The sequence below is a fragment of the Podarcis muralis genome, chromosome 4, assembly GCF_964188315.1.
Source record: "Podarcis muralis chromosome 4, rPodMur119.hap1.1, whole genome shotgun sequence".
NCBI lineage: Eukaryota > Metazoa > Chordata > Lepidosauria > Squamata > Lacertidae > Podarcis > Podarcis muralis.
The window spans coordinates 60,343,232-60,361,675 of NC_135658.1; the positions used below are offsets into that span (position 1 = coordinate 60,343,232).

The 18,444-nt window shown below is 40.1% G+C and overlaps 1 protein-coding gene across 2 annotated transcripts in view; it reads left to right on the forward strand.

The window, feature by feature from the left end:
* The window catches only part of CFAP47 (cilia and flagella associated protein 47), a 186,448-nt gene that overhangs the window by 100,503 nt on the left and 67,501 nt on the right, over positions 1-18,444 (forward strand). For both annotated transcript variants that reach the window (XM_028727418.2, XM_077927386.1), the window contains 3 exons: positions 1,004-1,115; positions 2,947-3,060; positions 7,989-8,086. In XM_028727418.2, the coding sequence (XP_028583251.2) occupies positions 1,004-1,115; positions 2,947-3,060; positions 7,989-8,086 (324 nt within the window). The remainder of the gene's footprint in view (positions 1-1,003; positions 1,116-2,946; positions 3,061-7,988; positions 8,087-18,444) is intronic.

An 18,444-nucleotide genomic window follows, 5' to 3' on the forward strand; every position in this document is an offset into this window, starting at 1 on the left:
TGCACAAATATCCCCCTAATGCTTTAAATGTAGTTAAATGTATTGCTGATATTTAACCACACTAGAGTCTTAATGAAATCTGAGATTAATGGTTGAGCATTGTTCATATTCCCAGGTAGATACCACCCTAGTATCTGGTTTATTTTTACTTTATGTTACTTTACTTTACTTTACTTTACTCAATCTCACTCCAGCACATTTCCCCTGCATTTCATCTCATGTTTCCTTCTTAGGCAGTACTGCCTTGTTAACATAGCTCCTTAGATGAAGAGGTAACCATTACTCCCCTTCCCCATATCCACAGGGGGTTAGGATGGGGCAGAGATGCCTCTGTGCTGGCGGTGGTATCTGTTGTCAAGGCAGAAAGCTCCATAGATGTAGCTCCATTGCCAGTGGTAGGCCTCAGAAGGGGTGTTCTAGAGACAAGATGATGATGGGGCAGAAACAGCCTTGGATCTACTGGATCCAAAGTCTCTTTATTGCTGTGAGAGGCCCCAGATTGGGCTTGTTACCTATGCCAACCAGGAGCTGGTGTGGGTAATTGCCTGTAACATTTGTTTCAATGGACAGGATTCCCTCCATCCCCACACTCAAAAGAATGCTGGGGTGAAAATAAATATTTTGCTCATCCCCACCTCCCACCCTGGCCAGAACAGCTAGGAGATAGCCTGCCATTTTACACATATTCACCCCTGCTTAAGTCTTTAGTGAACGTAGCACAAAACAAAGGTCCTGATTTTCAGTAGCTGGTCAGAAGGAATCTTTCAAGGAGTTAATGTACCTTCACTTGATTAATAGTACCAAATTTTAACTCTGATACATTTGAAAGAGCACAGCAGAAAGTGTTCCCTTCATTCTATAGTCAATTAAGCACTGTAGGAAAGATTAAGAGAAATGTAGTAATATTTGTACTTGAACTCACTGCTAAGAGCTACGTTTTCGACATTATCTTGACAGTGCTGCCTTTGCCATTGTTGGTTTTGCTGCTGCTTTGTCATACTAGGTATCTTCAGATCTTCCAATTGTCAGTGGTGACCCAATTCTCACCGTAGAGCCTGGTGACACAGCTGCATATACTCTGACTGTATTCCCATGGAAACGCGGAAAATTTCAAGGTAGGTTTTAACCTAGTGCTACATTGTAAGTATGAGATAATTACTGCATGATTCCACAAGACACAGCTAACTGCTAATGAAATTATGCATCACTGACCTCTGTTTTTTCAAAGTATCAATTAGAAAAGTTTTTCTCCCTCCTCAACAAGCCACTTTTAATAACACTGCAATTCAAAATCTATGCTCAACCTACATTTATCCTAATTCAAAGGCAATTTGAATTTTCACTTTACTGAAGGAATGTTGAACTAGTCTAGGATTGTGCCATATATGCCAATTTGTCTTTGACTACAAGCCAAAGACAGCAGAGAGCATGCTCAGAGTCAAGGCTCTCTCTGCTATTTTTGATACAGTTATCGTAGCCAAAGAGGCATTTCACTGATTAAACAACACAATAACCTATTAACGGGCTGCTCCTTCAGCAGCTGAGCACAGGGATTTGCTTTGAGTATCATAACTGAGCTGAGCTCACCGTCCTTCCACACAAAAATCCTATTCCTGGTAGCCCCAAGATTTCCTTACTTGAGCAGTCTAATTTAGTGAGGAAGTCTTAATTTGTTCATTCTGTTATGAAACGTGGGAGTCAGAAATCCTTGTCAACCTACTGCAAGGTATCAAGAGGTCTACCAGTAGATCCTGATCTACCTTCTGCTCATCTCTTATCTAGTCCAGAACTGTCTCCTTCCATTAACAGGAGTTTCTAACAGAGGTTTACCCCCATTTTTCTACCTGACAACTTTATACTGATTTCAATTGTCTGTGCTGAGCATAGACATCTGGATCCAATCTAATAATTAGTCAATACGAAGATTTTTAATATTCTGGCTAAATGTGGCTAGGCAAAGAAATATGAATATGGTTTCTTTTGCATATTGTCAGTGGCGTAGCGTGGGTTGTCAGCACCCAGGGCAAGGCAAGTAATTTGCGCCCCCTAACCCGTGGATTTGCGCCCCCTAACCCATGGATTTGCGCCCCCTAACCCATGGATTTGCCCTAACCCCAGATGTTGCGCCCGGTGCGGCCGTCCCCCCCTGCACCCCCCATGCTACGCCACTGCATATTGTGTTGTGTCTTTTACTCTTGTTTTAAATGACATTAAGTTATATCCCCCTCTTTTTTGAGTTTTTACTTTACTGCTGAAAAGGGAAGCAATACAATATTCAGTTTTATTTGTTTGCTTTAAAATCCCCTTTTAAAATTCCAAATTCTTTTGTAATTGATTTTTCATTGCAGTCCTGCTTTCATGTAAAAATTAGTCTATATAGCTTACCTGTAAAAGTCTCCCACCTTCAAACTGGAGCCTAGGTGCTCACTTCATCTTCTTTAGATTTCAGAATGAGATTTCCAAAAGTTGACATATTCACTAGGCACTTTTCTGTTGCAAAGGGTAAATGAGATTGATTTCCATAAAATTCCTAAATTTTACAATAGGGAAAAATAGAAGGTATTAACTTTGCTTAACCACAATTGACAATAAAAAGGTGGGGCAGAATTCACACTGGCGTGGTGCTGAAAGGAGCACAGCCCCCCAATATCCAACTATGTCTAACAGGTTTACAACATTATGTTTGCTTTGGGGGTCAGGCCTTAAAATTTGAACTGGAAAAGGGATGTCATTTACTGAAAGCTTATTAAGCCATGGTCCGTATTTGAAGGCCCCAATTCCAGGTATTTCTGCAAAATGAAATATCTAATACAAAAATTCATTTAAGCTAAAAACATGGATTTTGTCTGATAAGCAGGGTTGCGTGTACACTGGCATGAGGGTTTCAGGCCATCTTATGAAATGAATGCCTTGATTAATAGAACATCTGGTAACTATTTGTTTCAGGTGTAATTGTATTTGCTGCTGAAGATGGAGAACAGCAACAGAAGACAGATGGTGTACAGATCCCTCAGAAATTATCAGGAGCACTACCGAAAAAAGCCAATGCAGCAAACACTGGTAGGTTTTTTATTATGGGTAATTTCATTATCAGTCTGTATGGATGTTCTATCATCATTCATTTTTCAGTGAAATGCATATTTTATACACTAAACCATGTGCCTTTTTAAATAATGCATATTGCCTGGATGTAAGCTGACTAGTCTTTTGTTGTTTTGAGAAACATACTTATTTAGGTTAAATACAAACTGCTTGTTTGTATTTAAAACACTATTGCCAGTAATCAAACTAGAGGCTTTTTAGACCAAATAATATATCAGAGTAGTATAGAAACCTTTCCATTGAAATTATACTTCATTCAGGGAGCAGTTTAAATTGTCCTCACAACCAGTTTGGAACTATAAATCATTACTATGCTACGAGTGGAAACCTGGTAATGTTTGTGACTGTTCAGTTGAAAATAAATTGCTTTGTGTCATTTTTTTTGCAAGTCACAATCATGCATCTGATAAAGTGGGGTGTGGCTCATGACAACTTATGACACAATAAATATGTTACTCTTTAGGGTGCTACATGACCCTTAGTTGTTTTAGCAACCATATGTATGAGTCTTCAGTTCATATTGTGTTGGTGCAAACTTCATTGAATCATTCAAATGTTTGTTCTAAATCCAAATTCTTTTTGCAACACAGAGTGATAGTTTGTTTTCAATGCATATTTCATAACATTTACCATGTAGTTTTTCACACTGTATATTTGTCATCAGTAATTTGTTCTCATATTTTTACAAAATATTTTAAGCAAAGCTCTTTGCTATATGTTATTGCAGCACATGTTGTTATTTGAGTTTACAGTGCATCTTAGTTTTGAATATGTTACTGATGCAACTAGTCACATATTTACTACAACTGTGTTTTGTTCCTTTTACTTTTGCAGTAGAGAGAAAAGTATGATTCCTATTTCTTGGCCTATAATCCTATATTTCTAGTGACCCTGAGAAAATGAAAAACTCGAAGTGCAGACTGTTATACAGTGCATGGAGAGAAGGGGTGAAAGAAAGAGCATAAGGCTGAAATACATAATTGGGGATAAAAGTTATGCAATAGCATTGAGGTGAAACTGGCATAGTAGTTAATGCAAACTGAGCATGAGTGACTGGGGAAAAGAGAAGGATCTTATTTAAACTATAGGGCTATACCAGAACCTTTACAAAAAACCACACAACCCCAACAAATTGGTGAAAGATTTCATAAGACAAAGACAAAAATGCATCATGTACTGCGGTGATAAATGAGGATCCTATGTTTTGCAAAGGAAAAAAATATGATATAATGGCTAATGGAAAATGTCTAACTTTTTCAACTTTCTGACCACAGTCCACATTTACTGATGTTGCATGCCAGGGATCAGGCATTCCACATAGGAATATTATTTCTTAGAGAATATTTTTAGCAATCATGACTGACAAATATTTGTAGTCTTTCTGAGTTGCTATGATACCACATAACAACATGTAATTTTTTTCTGAAGACAATATAATGAAGGCGACATGATATATTTTCTTAAAACAAACATTTGTAAAGAAAATAATCAAGAATGGCTGATAACTTTTAACAAATTAGATCATTTGGAACTTGGAATCTCCTTGTACATGTTTCTAGTTTAAGGACCAAAAAAGAAACTTGGATCATAGACTTATCTAGTCCTAGGTTTTATTCACTGGAATATTTAATTCAGGTTTTCTTTTGAAGACTAAGTTGAAATTTGTACATTTTAAATTTCTTTACTACCTGCTGCTTTATTGTGGTCTATCAAATTTTAAAATAATTATGTTGGTCAATTTGTTGGACATTATATTTACTTCTATTTAGTGTCATGTGATATATTCCCTCAGAGCCTTATTTCATTATTAGCAGTTTCTGGGAAATGTTTGAGATTGTATTTTCCAAAAGAATAGTCTAATGAAAACCCATTAATATCAAATGTACATGTAGTATGTGGGTGAGTATGATTTGCCTAATTGCAGCTTTTTGTTCTCTATAATTGCAGGGATGCTTATGTAATTAGGGCTGTCTTATTGTTAATATTAATGGACTTAAATTAATACTTGTTTTAAGGGGTTATTTCATGTAGGTGATTCAGATTTTAAACTGGAGTGGCATTGCATTATCTCCCTGAGATAATCACACTGAAATTGTTAAAAAACAACAACAACCCAGTTGAATCTTATATTAGGCAGGCAGAATTAGCTTCTTTTATATAATGACGTGTTCAGTCTAAAACAAGCTAAACATCCAAACAGACTAGTATTTTGAGGTTGATTGACACAAGTCCTAAGACTATAGACAGGCCAATAAACAGATGAATAATCAATAAAGGCATTTTATGTATTTACCACAACCAGTGCCCTAAACCCTTTAAATAATAAATAAAGCATAACTTTCTCACCTATTATTAAAAATCCATTAATTGCTATTTTTGGATACAACTTGCCAAACCAGAGGAAAATCACATAAGGTGCACACTTGCGAGTCCACATTTTTCCAATTTATTTTTTAATTGGCCTATGATTTTTTTTTAAAAAGACCTCTTACCTAAAATCAAGTGGTGTTATTTCCACTTAGTTTCCTTCACCCATCTAACCAACTCTCTGTTAAAGAAGGCATGATTTATTTTTCATCAAATACATATTTTCTCCAACTTTGCTTGCATTCTTCTATAGTTTGTACAGCTTTCCTCTGGCTCATTTTCAGTACTTCAGCCAACAGTACATTTCCTGTAACTTATATGACCCACATACTGACCCGAAAAAATTACTAATTCCTATTGCCAATGTATTTTCACGTAGGTGGGTGTGAAATGGTAGAATCTAGGATGATAGATCACACTGGGTGAGAAACAGAAGCTTATTCCATTTATATTCAAAAGCTGTTTTGCTCCCTGCTGTGGAAGATGTTTTGTTGTTGCATTCTCACCCGTCTACTTGATAAACATGTAGAGTTGGGCTGACTACTGTGGGAAACAAAACAGTAGATAGGCAGACTGTGGTCTGATCCTGTAAGGCACCTCTCCTTTTCCAGTTAAATATAAATGTCATACAAAGTTTGTATGTGTGTATGTGTCAGTGTCACATTCTGAAATAAATATGTTAGATATAATTACCATTAAAAATGTTTTTCTTTTGGATTAAACAAGAGAATGTTACTTTTGGTGTAGCTCCAAGCCACAAACATAAGGGGATTCTTGCGTTTTCAATCAAGAAACATTGATATAAAGGTAAAGGGACCCCTGACCATTAGGTCCAGTCATGACCAACTCTGGGGTTGCAGCGCTCATCTCGCTTTATTGGCCGAGGGAGCCGGTGTACAGCTTCCGGGTCATGTGGCCAGTATGACAAAGCCGCTTCTGGTGAACCAGAGCAGCGCACGGAAACGCCGTTTACCCTCCCGCCAGTTCAGTACCCATTTATCTACTTGCACTTTGACGTGCTTTTGAACTGCTAGGTTGGCAGGAGCAGGGACCGAGCAATGGGAGCTCACCCGTCACAGGGATTCGAACCGCCGACCTTCTGATCGGCAAGTCCTAGGCTCTGTGGTTTAACCCACAGCACCACCTGCTATAGAAACATTGATATATGAATAGAAACATTGATATATGAATAGCATAATTTGCAGAGGTTGTTGCCTAAAAATTTGTGTGACTTCAAACCTGACTTCTCAACATATTTAAGCAACAATACTGAAGCTATGTAAAATTATCTGATGCAAAATAATTTATAGAAGTTAGGGAACTGGAACCTCCAAACTTAAAGTGATGGCATGATGCTTTAAGGCAGATTAAAAAGAAAGAAAACCCACAACAACACAACGATCCCAATTTTCTAAGGAGTATATGTTTAGAAGATTTTGTTAAAAGCTTCTGAAAATTTCAGCCTTTTAAGATTTGTTTCCCAAGGACTGCAACTGCATGTCACGAACAGAATTTTAGATGACTAATATCCAGTTAATGGGGTGATGGGGAGAATTGCTAGAGTTATAAATGTGGCAAGAAATGGGTCCAGTTCCCATACGTAGTCTTATACCCTGCCTGACCCAGAGGGAAGAAGGTTGTAACTTCTCTCTGTTTCTGGTAGAGTAGTGGGGACAAGGAGTCTTAATTGGCCTCACCTGCTGGGCTTTTAACTCACTTTTTGTAACCCCAGCAAGTACCTCACCCATCCTAGAACTTCCATGAGACAGGTGGAGCCTGAGCCATGGGCAGTGTCATCCACTGGTCTTACCTGATGTTGCTCTTCTCCCTGTTGCTGGGGAAGTGGTTAATAAAAGGTTGTCTTGGGGCTTTCTCTGACCCTCAGCTGCTCTGCTCCTGGCAACAGCAAACCCGTAGACACATGGTCTTGTACCTTGAGCAACTCTCTCTAGATAGTGATTTTAGATGGTGAGAGAAGTATTAATGGATGCTCCATGGCAAATGACTTTGTTTAAAGGAGGTGGACAAAACTCTTGGCTTGTTGTATTGAACTTTAAATGTAAGTGAAAAATGTATCTCAAATACATGGCTATGTAAATATATGACATTAGGTTCTCGAACATTTCCATCATTAAATTGTTTTGGTTCAAATATTTTAAATGTCAGGCTATATTAGCCAGTATCCAAATAATCAGGAAATTACTTCAGTGAGACCAGGGGTACCTCGGATTTGTTTGTCTTGAACTGTAGCCTCTTGACCCTCTCTGTCACCTGGCAAACTTAATATTTCAGGGTGAGTGTGGGTTTCATTTTTAAAAATACAACAATTGTACAGAGCTAGTGCAAGGCTTTGCATGCCCCTAAGTTGCAATTAGGATCCAAGGCTATAGAATTTAGATATTAAGGGGCACAAGTGCTTTCCATACAGGAAATGATTTCATGTCTGTATTAAGTCTTCAGTTAATACTCAAGATTCATTGTGTTTTCCCCCTGCCCTCCTTATTTCTTGACCTGTTTAGGACAAAGTCCACCCTACAGCAAAGTCTGGTTTTCCCTGGAAATAAATTGTATACCAGCTGCACCAGAAAAAACTATACATGTTGAATGCGCTGTTCTGGTAAGATTACTTTCACTTATGGCCCAAAGAGATCTCTTAGCTGTGTATTTGAATAGGTTCATGTGATAATTTACATGCTCTCTCGGCTCTTGTCTTCCCTGGCTGTTAAAGATCTTGCAAGAAGGGACTGACTGGGTGGGTCCAGGGGATAGTTAATGCCTTCTTGTAGGAGGAGTTGATGCTCACCACATTGAAGGAGGTGGTTGTAAAATGTATTGTAGAAGCCGTGCATTGGAGACTATAGCTAAGGTCAGTTTGGTGTAATCTGAAGCTTGTCAGAGCTTATGCCTGGGGTGTTTTTATACAAAATTGTGCTTTCTTCTCCAGAGTACACTGGTTTAAGGTATGAGTATTACTTTGTAAGAACAAAAAACTTTACATACTGTATATACATTTTGAACAACACCATTGTTTCTCTCTGTGTGTTGCTCCCCTTTTAAAAGCTCTTCTTGCAGAGTATATGACCTAGTCCTGATTTTCAGTACAGATAGATTTGCTCCACTTTTAGAAACGAGGGAGAAAATTTTCACCATACAGATAGATGGAGGTTTAGGAGCTGAAGTCAACATAGAGTGAATGCCTTCCTAAAAGATATCAGACCCAGGAAAAATGCTCAAAATTAAGGAGGTAGTTTCTGTATGAAAAGAGTAGAGGAGAACAAGTGTTAATGAGAATAATATTAAATGTGACTTGGTGTTTATCTGAAATCAAAACTCACAGTGGAGCGTACAGTGTTCAGAATTGGGAAACCACAGGTCATAAACCCAATAATCCTGCTAAATGAGATCATGGTGTTCTGCAGAACTCCAGTGATGGCATGCTTTTAAAGATCTGTGTTGGTGTGTCTGTGCCTTCAACAGGAGCCAGATTTTTATCAGACAGCATAAAAATAGCTGACAGATAGTTTGACAGTTTGCCGTTTTACAGGTATTTTCCAATTATGGCTTTATTTCGTCAGGTTTAAGTCATTAATGCATTATGGAAATTTAGTATCTGTTTATATAAGCTGCCCAGCAGCCCACATCTGCAGCTGAAACAGAAAGGTGTTTGTTTTAATATGCAAACCATTGCACTCTCTTTGGCAGTAAGAGAAAATAGTACAGCTATTCAGGAAGAAATGGAAAAAACAAAATGAAAATACCTACTTCCTATGTGCAATTTTGAAAACATTCTCTAAGAATGTATGTCGTTCTTGAAATGTGCCGTTAAAATATTAATAATAAGTGATCATGCTGTGCGTGAAAAAGCAAACAAAATGTGTTTGTTGAGAGGATGTTCAGATGTGCTTAACTTTTGAAAATGAGGAGTGCAAATTTCAGTAAGGGCCAATTTCCATTTAATTTCTCTGCGTACAAGCTCACATTGTGGGGAGGGCTGCATTTTGCATGGTAAAATATTGTATAGGGATAGCCACGCCAATATATTTTCTCAACACCATGTTTGCTTCTGCTTTCTGATGTGTGTACTGAGACAATGGGTTGGTTAATCCCAGTTACAAAAAAGACCACTCTAGTAAATAAGCATGGGAATGGCATGCACAAAACAACAATCGAAACCCAACAAAACCATCTCTGCTACTGAGCTAAATTTTGGGAAGCAAATCTATGTGCTTGTAAATATGATTACCCCAGAAGGAATGTAAGGAAAGTTTGGTCAAGAAATTCTCCTCATGCCTGAAGTAGGCTTGAATGTCTGTCTTGAGGGAAGAAATATCTGTCTGGAGTTTGAGAAGCAGAATCATGACCATGCTGTAGTTGAGCTAAGACCCCAGTGTGGATAAAGTACAAGATCTGTTATTGGATGTGGCTAGCAGCACTAGATGATCTTCATGAGTCTCCCTGTGCCCCAGTAAGAGTTGGGATCGTGTCATCCTCTAAAACAATGGAAAACTGCTTTTGCAGGTGTTTGCTCCATGACTATCATTTACCAATACATAATTGAATTGTAATGAGGAAAAGTAGAATGCAGAAAAGTAGAGATAATTAATGGGAGCCTGTAGTCAGCGCTAGAGGTCACTCACTTCTTTGCTTAATATTATTTTTGCTTAGTTTCAAGTTTAGCTAATAGATTTTTGCATGTTCTGAGGCTTCTGAAGGCCTGCTTACCTTTTTGCCATCTTTTTAAGGGGATTAATTTCTTGCTTTGGGTAGGTCCCATTTTCTGTTTTTTAGGCTGCTCTTGGCCGCTTTCTCTGAACCAGCCTTCTTGGGCCTGAACAGTTTAGATGTATTATTTATATGGTCTCACCCCCACTTCTGCTCTTTCTTTTCTCTTTATTTCCTTGTGAGGTTCAGAATGCACTATTTCAATTTTAAACTCTCCCCTCACTCTATTTCCCCCTGAATTCATTTCCTGTTTGGACCATTCTGGATCCTAGACACTAGATCCTGGATTCATCTTTCTCATTTTCTCACCTTAGCCCCCCTTGAATGATGATTTAGCTCCATATACTCTGCTCTGTAGCTTTTGTAGCAGAATTTTATTGTGTGACCATAGGTTGTAAAAACAACATGAAATTTAAATGGTTATATAAATCATTTTGTAGTTTAGCAGCCTTGGCAGGGTAGCCAACAGCCCTGAGGGTCTCAAAGTCTACTTGCTTTATTAAATCCTTCTTGCCTCCAAAATAATTCAGTATATACTAGATTGGAACTGGTGTACGTTTTGAGAATTTAAGAGTTCCTGCTGTTTATTAAAGTGACTCTGATCCATTGGAAGCTCCCTCTGGTGGAAGAGGCAGGAACAGTGGCTTATCTTGACTTCTCTCCTTCCCCCTACAGCCTCTGGGGCAGAGCTTTCCAAACTGTGTGTTGCAGCATGCAACATGTTGACTGCAGTGTGTAGGTGTGTTGTGAAAACATTCTCCATGTTCCTCCCGGGGCTGGAAAGGGGTTAGTTTAACCTCCAGTTTGCTAGTAAAACGGAATTACTGTGTCATGAAATGACCCATGTCTAAAAAGTGTGTCAACAACATGGAAGCGTTTGGAAAGCTCTGCTCTAGGAAAGCTCTGCTTCGCATGCCGCTAGCCGGGGACTTAAGTAATAGTTCTGAAGTTCCTGCCTGGCTCACTATCACCTCAGCTCCTGTCGTCCTGGGGAAGATGGGTGGGCCTGCTGCCTGAGGGTCAGCCCATATTTTTCACGTGGTTGTCCATCTGCAAATTCTGCCTTGGAAATAAAGGCATTTATAAGAGCAGTGAACTATTTGCATCCTTCCCAATCATTTTCTGTTTCTTAACAATTAAAAAACAGCACTTGTATCAATTTGTGCTTTCCCCCTCTTCTTTTTTCCCCATTTTGTATTAGTTTGCAAACCTTTAGGAGAGTTCAGTACAGGACCATTTCCCTTTCCCTTGGTTCATTGGTAAAGCTTTTGGTGTGATTTATTTATCTATTTCTTCATTTATTTCTGTTTTCAGCAAACAACAGCCACTTGATTTATTTGTCCATCATTTCATTTGCTTTCTCTTCTTTTTCCTTTAGACTATACAAGGTTCTTAAGGAGAATCCCCCACCTCCCCCCTCCACTCTTTGTTTTTAATGCTTTTTATTCATTTCCAGTTGTTTCTTTCTTTTAGTCTGCTGGTTCAAAGTTTTATCCTCTGCTCTACAGCTCTAGGCTATCTGCGATTTTATTGTGTTGAATTCTTTTGGTGCGGTATTAATATTATTAGTTTTATCTACTCCTCCCTCTAGGTCTGGTGTCTCCCCCCCCCCCGCTGAGCCTTCCAAGGGGATGTACAGTGGTACCTCGGGTTACATACGCTTCAGGTTACAGACTCCACTAACCCAGAAATAGTACCTCGGGCTAAGAACTTTACTTCAGGATGAGAACAGAAACTGTGCTCTGGCGGTGCAGTGGCAGCGGTAGGCCCCATTAGCTAAAGTGGTGCTTCAGGTTAAGAACAGTTTCAGGTTAAGAACGGACCTCCAGAACAAATTAAGTACCGTATTTTTCGCCTCATAGGACGCCCTATAGGACGCACCTAGTTTTTTTGGGGGGGAAATAAAGAAAAAATATATATTTCTCCCCCAGGCACGGGGCTGGCGTGGGGGAAGCCTGAGCTTCCCCCGACCCCAGCCCCCAGAACAGCCTGCTATCCGCAAGCCTAGGGAGCCGCGCCCGTCTCCCCAGGCTTGCGGACAGCTGTGCGAAGCCCGGGTGCGCTCTTCAGCGCGCCCCAGGCTTCGAAATGCAGGCAGCTCTGCGCAACCCTCCGGAGCCCGGCGCGGCTTGGCGCCGGGCTCCCAAGGGTCACGCAGAGCTGTGCGGACCCCAGGAGGGCAGGCAGCTCTGCGCGACCTTCCAGAGGCCGGCGCGGCTTGGTGCCGGGCTCCAGAGGGTTGCGCAGAGCTTCCTGAAGCCTGGAGAGCGAGAAAGCCTGTATTCGCCCCATAGGACGCACACACATTTCCCCTTCATTTTTGGAGGGGAAAAAGTGCATCCTATAGGGCAAAAAATACGGTACTTAACCTGAGGTACCACTGTACATGCAGCACTGAACCTTTCTAAGGGATAGACATGTTAAACCATATGCTTAAGGATTTTTTTCTTGCTGGGTTGGGCTAATTGTTACTTAATAAATTGGTTTCACATTAAACTAAGTGACAGTCCTACTGATAACTTTATAAATGTACACCTACTCAGTATAGTTACAGAGCATATCGTTATGGATGTAGAGAAAGTAATAAATGTTTATTTTTGTCATTTTAAATGAGAGGACATTTTCTCATAAACTTCAAATTGAGTTGGCATATTTATAATAATAACATTTCTTGGAATTGAGAACCACATCTCAAAGGTGGATTTTCATTTGTAGAAATTGTGCACTTCACAACACCTGGGAGTGTTCTGTGAAACAACAATGGTAGGGTGGCTGATGAGCAAATATCTCAACTTTGAGAAGGCTGCTGTTAATCATTCTAACTAAAAGCTCTGTATAGAAAATAAATTTGTGCAGATCATAGAACAACTATGTCTAGTGTGAAAATATTTGATATGTACACAGTCACTGCAAAATTCTACATTAATCAATTCTCTGGTGCATCACTAGGTGGCTAGTGTAGATCATAAAATATCTACTGTCTTCAAATAAACTTGGGAAGACTGAAAAATGGTCAGCAGAGGGCTATTCATTGAACGGTTAGACGTGTGTTAATGTTCATGAAAATGAGTTGCCTAACATGTCAAATAGCAGAACATTTTTTATTAATTTGTCATTAGCTTAGTCCTTTTTGTAAGCTTTACACATAAAATCATCCCATTGAATACTGCATAAATTAATGCAGTTGAAAGTTGATTTAAAGCAGTAGTAGAGACAATTCCATAAAGCCTGGTGTGTGTTGAAATGCTATCTGAAATTCAACGATGAATTTGCTGAATAAGATGGAGACAAGTTTTGTTTCACTGACATAAATGTGCAGTAACTCTTTTTCAGTGTCTGGAACTGCTCTGGGCTTATGCATTTTTTCTGAGAGCTAAATTAAATGCATCATAAGGTTTAAAACAACTAGGGCTGGGTGGGAGATAATGCTAGGGAAATAACAGTTTGTTTTTCGAAGGGAAAAATATCCTCATCATTGTGTTTGCTCAGCAGGAGTTCTTAATATGAGGCAAACATCAACAGTTTGGTTATTCAGCAAATTTCCTGTTGTTGGAAGCAGATTTTGACATACTATTTTTCAAAAAGCTGCTTGAATTTTACCACATTTCTTTACATTAGTACAAAGTTAATTACTATAGCAATGTAAAATGTTGTTGCAGCATTGTGCAGGTGCCATGGAAAACCAGGCATTGAAACTGCTGACTAAGGAAGGAAAAACTCTGAGGCAGAGAGTTGATCTGGCTTAGATGAACTTTCGCTCCTTGTCACCCCTGTAATTCTATGGCCTTCACTACTTCTTGGTAATTGAATGATACCTTATTGCAACAAGGCCTCAAATCAAAATATGTATTTATTTTATTTTATATATATATATATATATATATATATATATATATATATACCTAGATTCCTAAGTTATTTCAAATATACCGTATTTTTCGTCCCATAGGACGCTCCGTCCCATAGGACGCACCTAGTTTTTTTGGGGGGAAATAAAGGAAATTTCCCCCCCCTTTATTTCCCCCCCAAAAGCAGGTCCGGGAAATCGAACCAGGTCGAGGAGCAGCGGGATGGCGGCACTGCGCCTCCATGCTGTCCCCCAAGCTTGTGGGGCTGGCCGATGTCTGCCCGGCGCGAGGGGCGCCCTGCTTCAGGGTGCCCCGCCCGCCGGGCAGCAGGCTGCTATCCGCAGCATGTGGAGCCCTGCGGGGAACTCCTGCAGGGCTCCCCACGCTGCGGAAGTATGCCCAGCGCGAGGGGCGCTCTGCTTCAGGGCGCCCCGCCCGCCGGGCGGCAGGCTGCTATCCGCAGCCTAGACAGCCCTGCGGGAGGGACCTCCCGCAGGGCTGCCTAGGCTGCAGATGTCTTCCCGAAGCGCCGGGCGCTCTGCTTTCAGGGCGCCCAACGCTCTGGGAAGCAGGCTGCTATCCGCAGCCTAGACAGCCCTGCGGATGTCCTCCTGAAGCCTGGAGAGCGAGAGGGGTCGGTGCGCACCGACCCCTCTCGCTCTCCAAGCTTCAGCGAAAGCCTGCATTCGCCCCATAGGACGCACACAGATTTCCCCTTCATTTTTGGAGGGGGGAAAATGCGTCCTATAGGGCGAAAAATACCCTATTTTACAGGCTTTCTTTTAGGACAATGACCAGGGGGTAAAGAGACAGTTCAAGAGTCCTTTGCAACGTACACATTTGAAGACATGTTTAGCAATTCAATTCAATGATATTTCTAAAAACTCTATATTTCACTCCATCTGTTATTTAAAAACACACTTGTGAATAAGTTTGCAGTGTATTATGTTTTCAGTGGCAAAGAGTAATATGTTGAGTGCTTTCTAATGCTTCCTCACACAAACTTCTGTAGTTTAGATAACAACCAGTGGAATTTAAACTACAATATTAACACTGTAACAACTTCGCATGGAATCTTTGCAATTAAACCCTAAGGGGCAGGAATGCATAGGAAAAGGTCTCTGCTTTCCAAATGTTGGGAAAATATTCCATATAAAATTTAATAGGAGTTCAATTAAACATGCTAAATGAGGACCACTTATGAAGGAGCTGAATGTTGGCAGATGCAGAGATATTAACAATTTGTGTAGACCACACTTTCTTTGTGAAGCAGTTCTTTAATTAATATATGCAGAAAACTGGAGCATTCCGAAATTCTATAATTACTTCAAAAGTGGAAGAAAATGTGAGACAGCTTTGCTGCTTTCCTGACACACATGTTCCTGAGCCAATTCTCTTATCACTTGGTTTATTTATTGATAGCTGGAAAATATTAAAGCTATAAGCATGCAGCTTAAAACCCCAAAGGGTATAGAGCAGTGTGAAAAAATGTCCAGAATTCCCCAGACATATCCAGAATACTGGAGTCAGGCGGAAATCGCAAAAATGGCTGGGAAAATCCTAACATATGGCAACCCATGTCGGCAGCGTCGTTTTTGGCAGCTTCCCTTAAAAATAGCTCAAAAACTTATTTTTTTGAGAATTTGCCAAACATTTTGTGAATTTTTGAGCAAAACTAAAAAAAGCTCAACTGTTCTGTCTGGATTTTCACTGTTTGAAATATGGCAACTCTATCTAAGAGCTCCTCTGGATCTAGCCAGAGACCCATCAAGTGTGCATCCTGTTTGGAAACCCACAAGTAGGATACAAAGGTAACAATCTTTCCCCAATATTTCCACCCTTCTCCAGCACCTAGTATTCATCAAGAGCTTTCAGGCACATTAGCTAAAACCCCTGACAAGTATGATATTTTCAAGCTTCACTCAACAATCCTTGTAGCACGGTTGAAATTTGTCTGCTTTGCTTTGTTTATGATTATTACACCGTTCCGTTGAATAAGTGCAACTGAAAACCTTGTTTTTCATGGGTTTCATTTCATTGGCTACAGTGTGGCCAATGTGGTGAGATTGCGTGCACCAGATCCAGGCTGGCATAGAACTCTTGGGTTCTCCTCAGCAACTGAAAGGGCCTTGAGTTCAGTGAATCCAATGCTGCCTCTATTCTCCCCATCAGAATGCTCATTTTAGGGACATAACACTGGCTCCTACCTGTGAAATAACCACCAGCACCAGCTCAGCACCTGTGGGACTATCTGTGGGTAGGGCAGGTCCTCTTCTGTAAGGGAAAAGGCACCTCTGCTCCATCTTATCTTCCTCCTGTTAATGGATCTGGAGAGTAGCATTGCTTTGCTCATAGATGTTAGCAAGCGTTTAGACTCTTGCCAGGTTCATCAAACAGGATTTCTTTAAAAATAATGAATTGTTTCTTAACTCTCAGCTTAAGCTCCTTTTACAAGGTTTTGCTATGGAGCCCTTAGTGGTAAAAAGTTAATGGGACTCTAAAATTTGTTTACAGCAGTAAAATGATTCATCTGAGCCTTAAAGTATTTCATTGCAACCTTAAAATGTGTCTTATTGATGCAAGGCTATCAAATGATTTAGGTGGATATAACTCTGCCATCTGTAAAACATTAAATGCTTTAAATGCATATTTAGTCTAAATTGCCGTTTTCTGTAAATGCAAGGGGTCTTATGAAGGGCAGCAGGCAAAGATATACCACACTCCTTGTAAGGCAGTAAATTTCCTGCCTAAGCTTTATTATTGTTATCTTTCTCATTTATTTACACACATACCCCACCCCATCCTGTTTTATTATACTATGCATAAATAGAATGATCCATATTTTCCACAGAAATATCTTTAGCACTGTTGGTGTAGCGTTTTATTTGTTTATAGGGGCATCTCAATGAAAGGACTGGATCTTCCCTTTGCTGCATATTTCTAAAACAAATATTATGGGGTTGTGATCATTTATTTATTTATTTTGCTAAGTAATGAGGGCTGATAACAAAAACTGAAGGTTATTTTGCTATACTGTGTGAGATAAAACCTATTTGCTTCCTAGTTTTGATTGTCAGAGAGGAGTTAGTGGTAACTGTATCTTGTTATGCAGTGGCAAGGATCTGTGGCCAGTTTATACTGTTGCTGTTATTGTTATATGATTTGTTAGCTGCTTTGAGTTTAAGGAAAAGGCAGGATATAAATCCTAAAGTGTGTGTGTGTGTGTGTGTGTGTGTGTGTGTATCCTTTCCACAATATATAATAAATTATGTGTGTAATTTATTAATTTCTATTTGCACTTCTGTGCTGCTTTTCATTATATAGGCTTCCAAAGCAGTCTACAAATATTAACATGCTATTATATCAGTAAAAGTAAATACAAAAGTAAATACAATATATATGTTCAGAAGCTGGAATGACTAAAGCAGTGTTAGGGCAGCTTCCATGAGAAATGGCTGTTGATATCAACAGAGCGAACAGCTGATCAGCAGACTTGCCTTTGCACAGTGCTATCTGCAGTCCTCCTCCCACCTACTAATATAGAAAAGTCAGAATGGAAACTCCCCCTCCCTTTCTATGGCCATCCCATACTGTCAGTTTTACATATGAGCCACCTCAAAGGTCAGGAGTAATCCTGTTATATAAATAACCCTTGAAACATTAAAAGGTAAAGGTAAAGGACCCCTGACAGTTAAGTCCAGTTGCGAACGACTCTGGGGTTGCGACGCTCATCTCACTTTACTGGCCGAGGGAGCCGACGTTTGTCCGCAGGCCGCTTCTGGCAAAACCAGAGCAGTGCATGGAAACGCAGTTTACCTTCCTGCTGGAGCGGTACCTATTTATCTACTTGCACTTTGATGTGCTTTCGAACTGCTAGGTTGGCAGGAGTAGGGACCAAGCAACGGGAGCTCACCCAATTGTGGGGATTCGAACTGCCAACCTTCCAATTGGCAAGCCCTAGGCTCAGTGGTTTAGACCACAGCGCCACCCGTGTCCCTCTTTAAATGTTTAGAACCCTTCTAAACTTCCCTGTGTTCTCATGATGCAATGGAACTTTCTGATAATCTCAGACTCCTTCATCACCACCAAGGGTGTTGGGATTTGTAGTTTTAATTCCTCTGTGCCCAGCCCATTAAACTAGGAGGAATTAAAGATTCCAGAAATCCCAGAAGCCGAAGGAGGGAAGCCGATGGCAGGCATTGCTGGGAAAAGCAGGCACCAGCATTTGGACTGAGCCTGGTCTTTCTGAGAGGTCTCAGAAAAACCCTGAGCCCCCCCCCCCCCCAACCTCCTGCCCTGCCCGGATTTTCTTATAAAGCTCAGGAAGACTGGAGCTGTTCTGTATTGAGGTGATTTTATATACCCATCTATCTCGGTATAAGACATCAACTGATTAAAATGCATG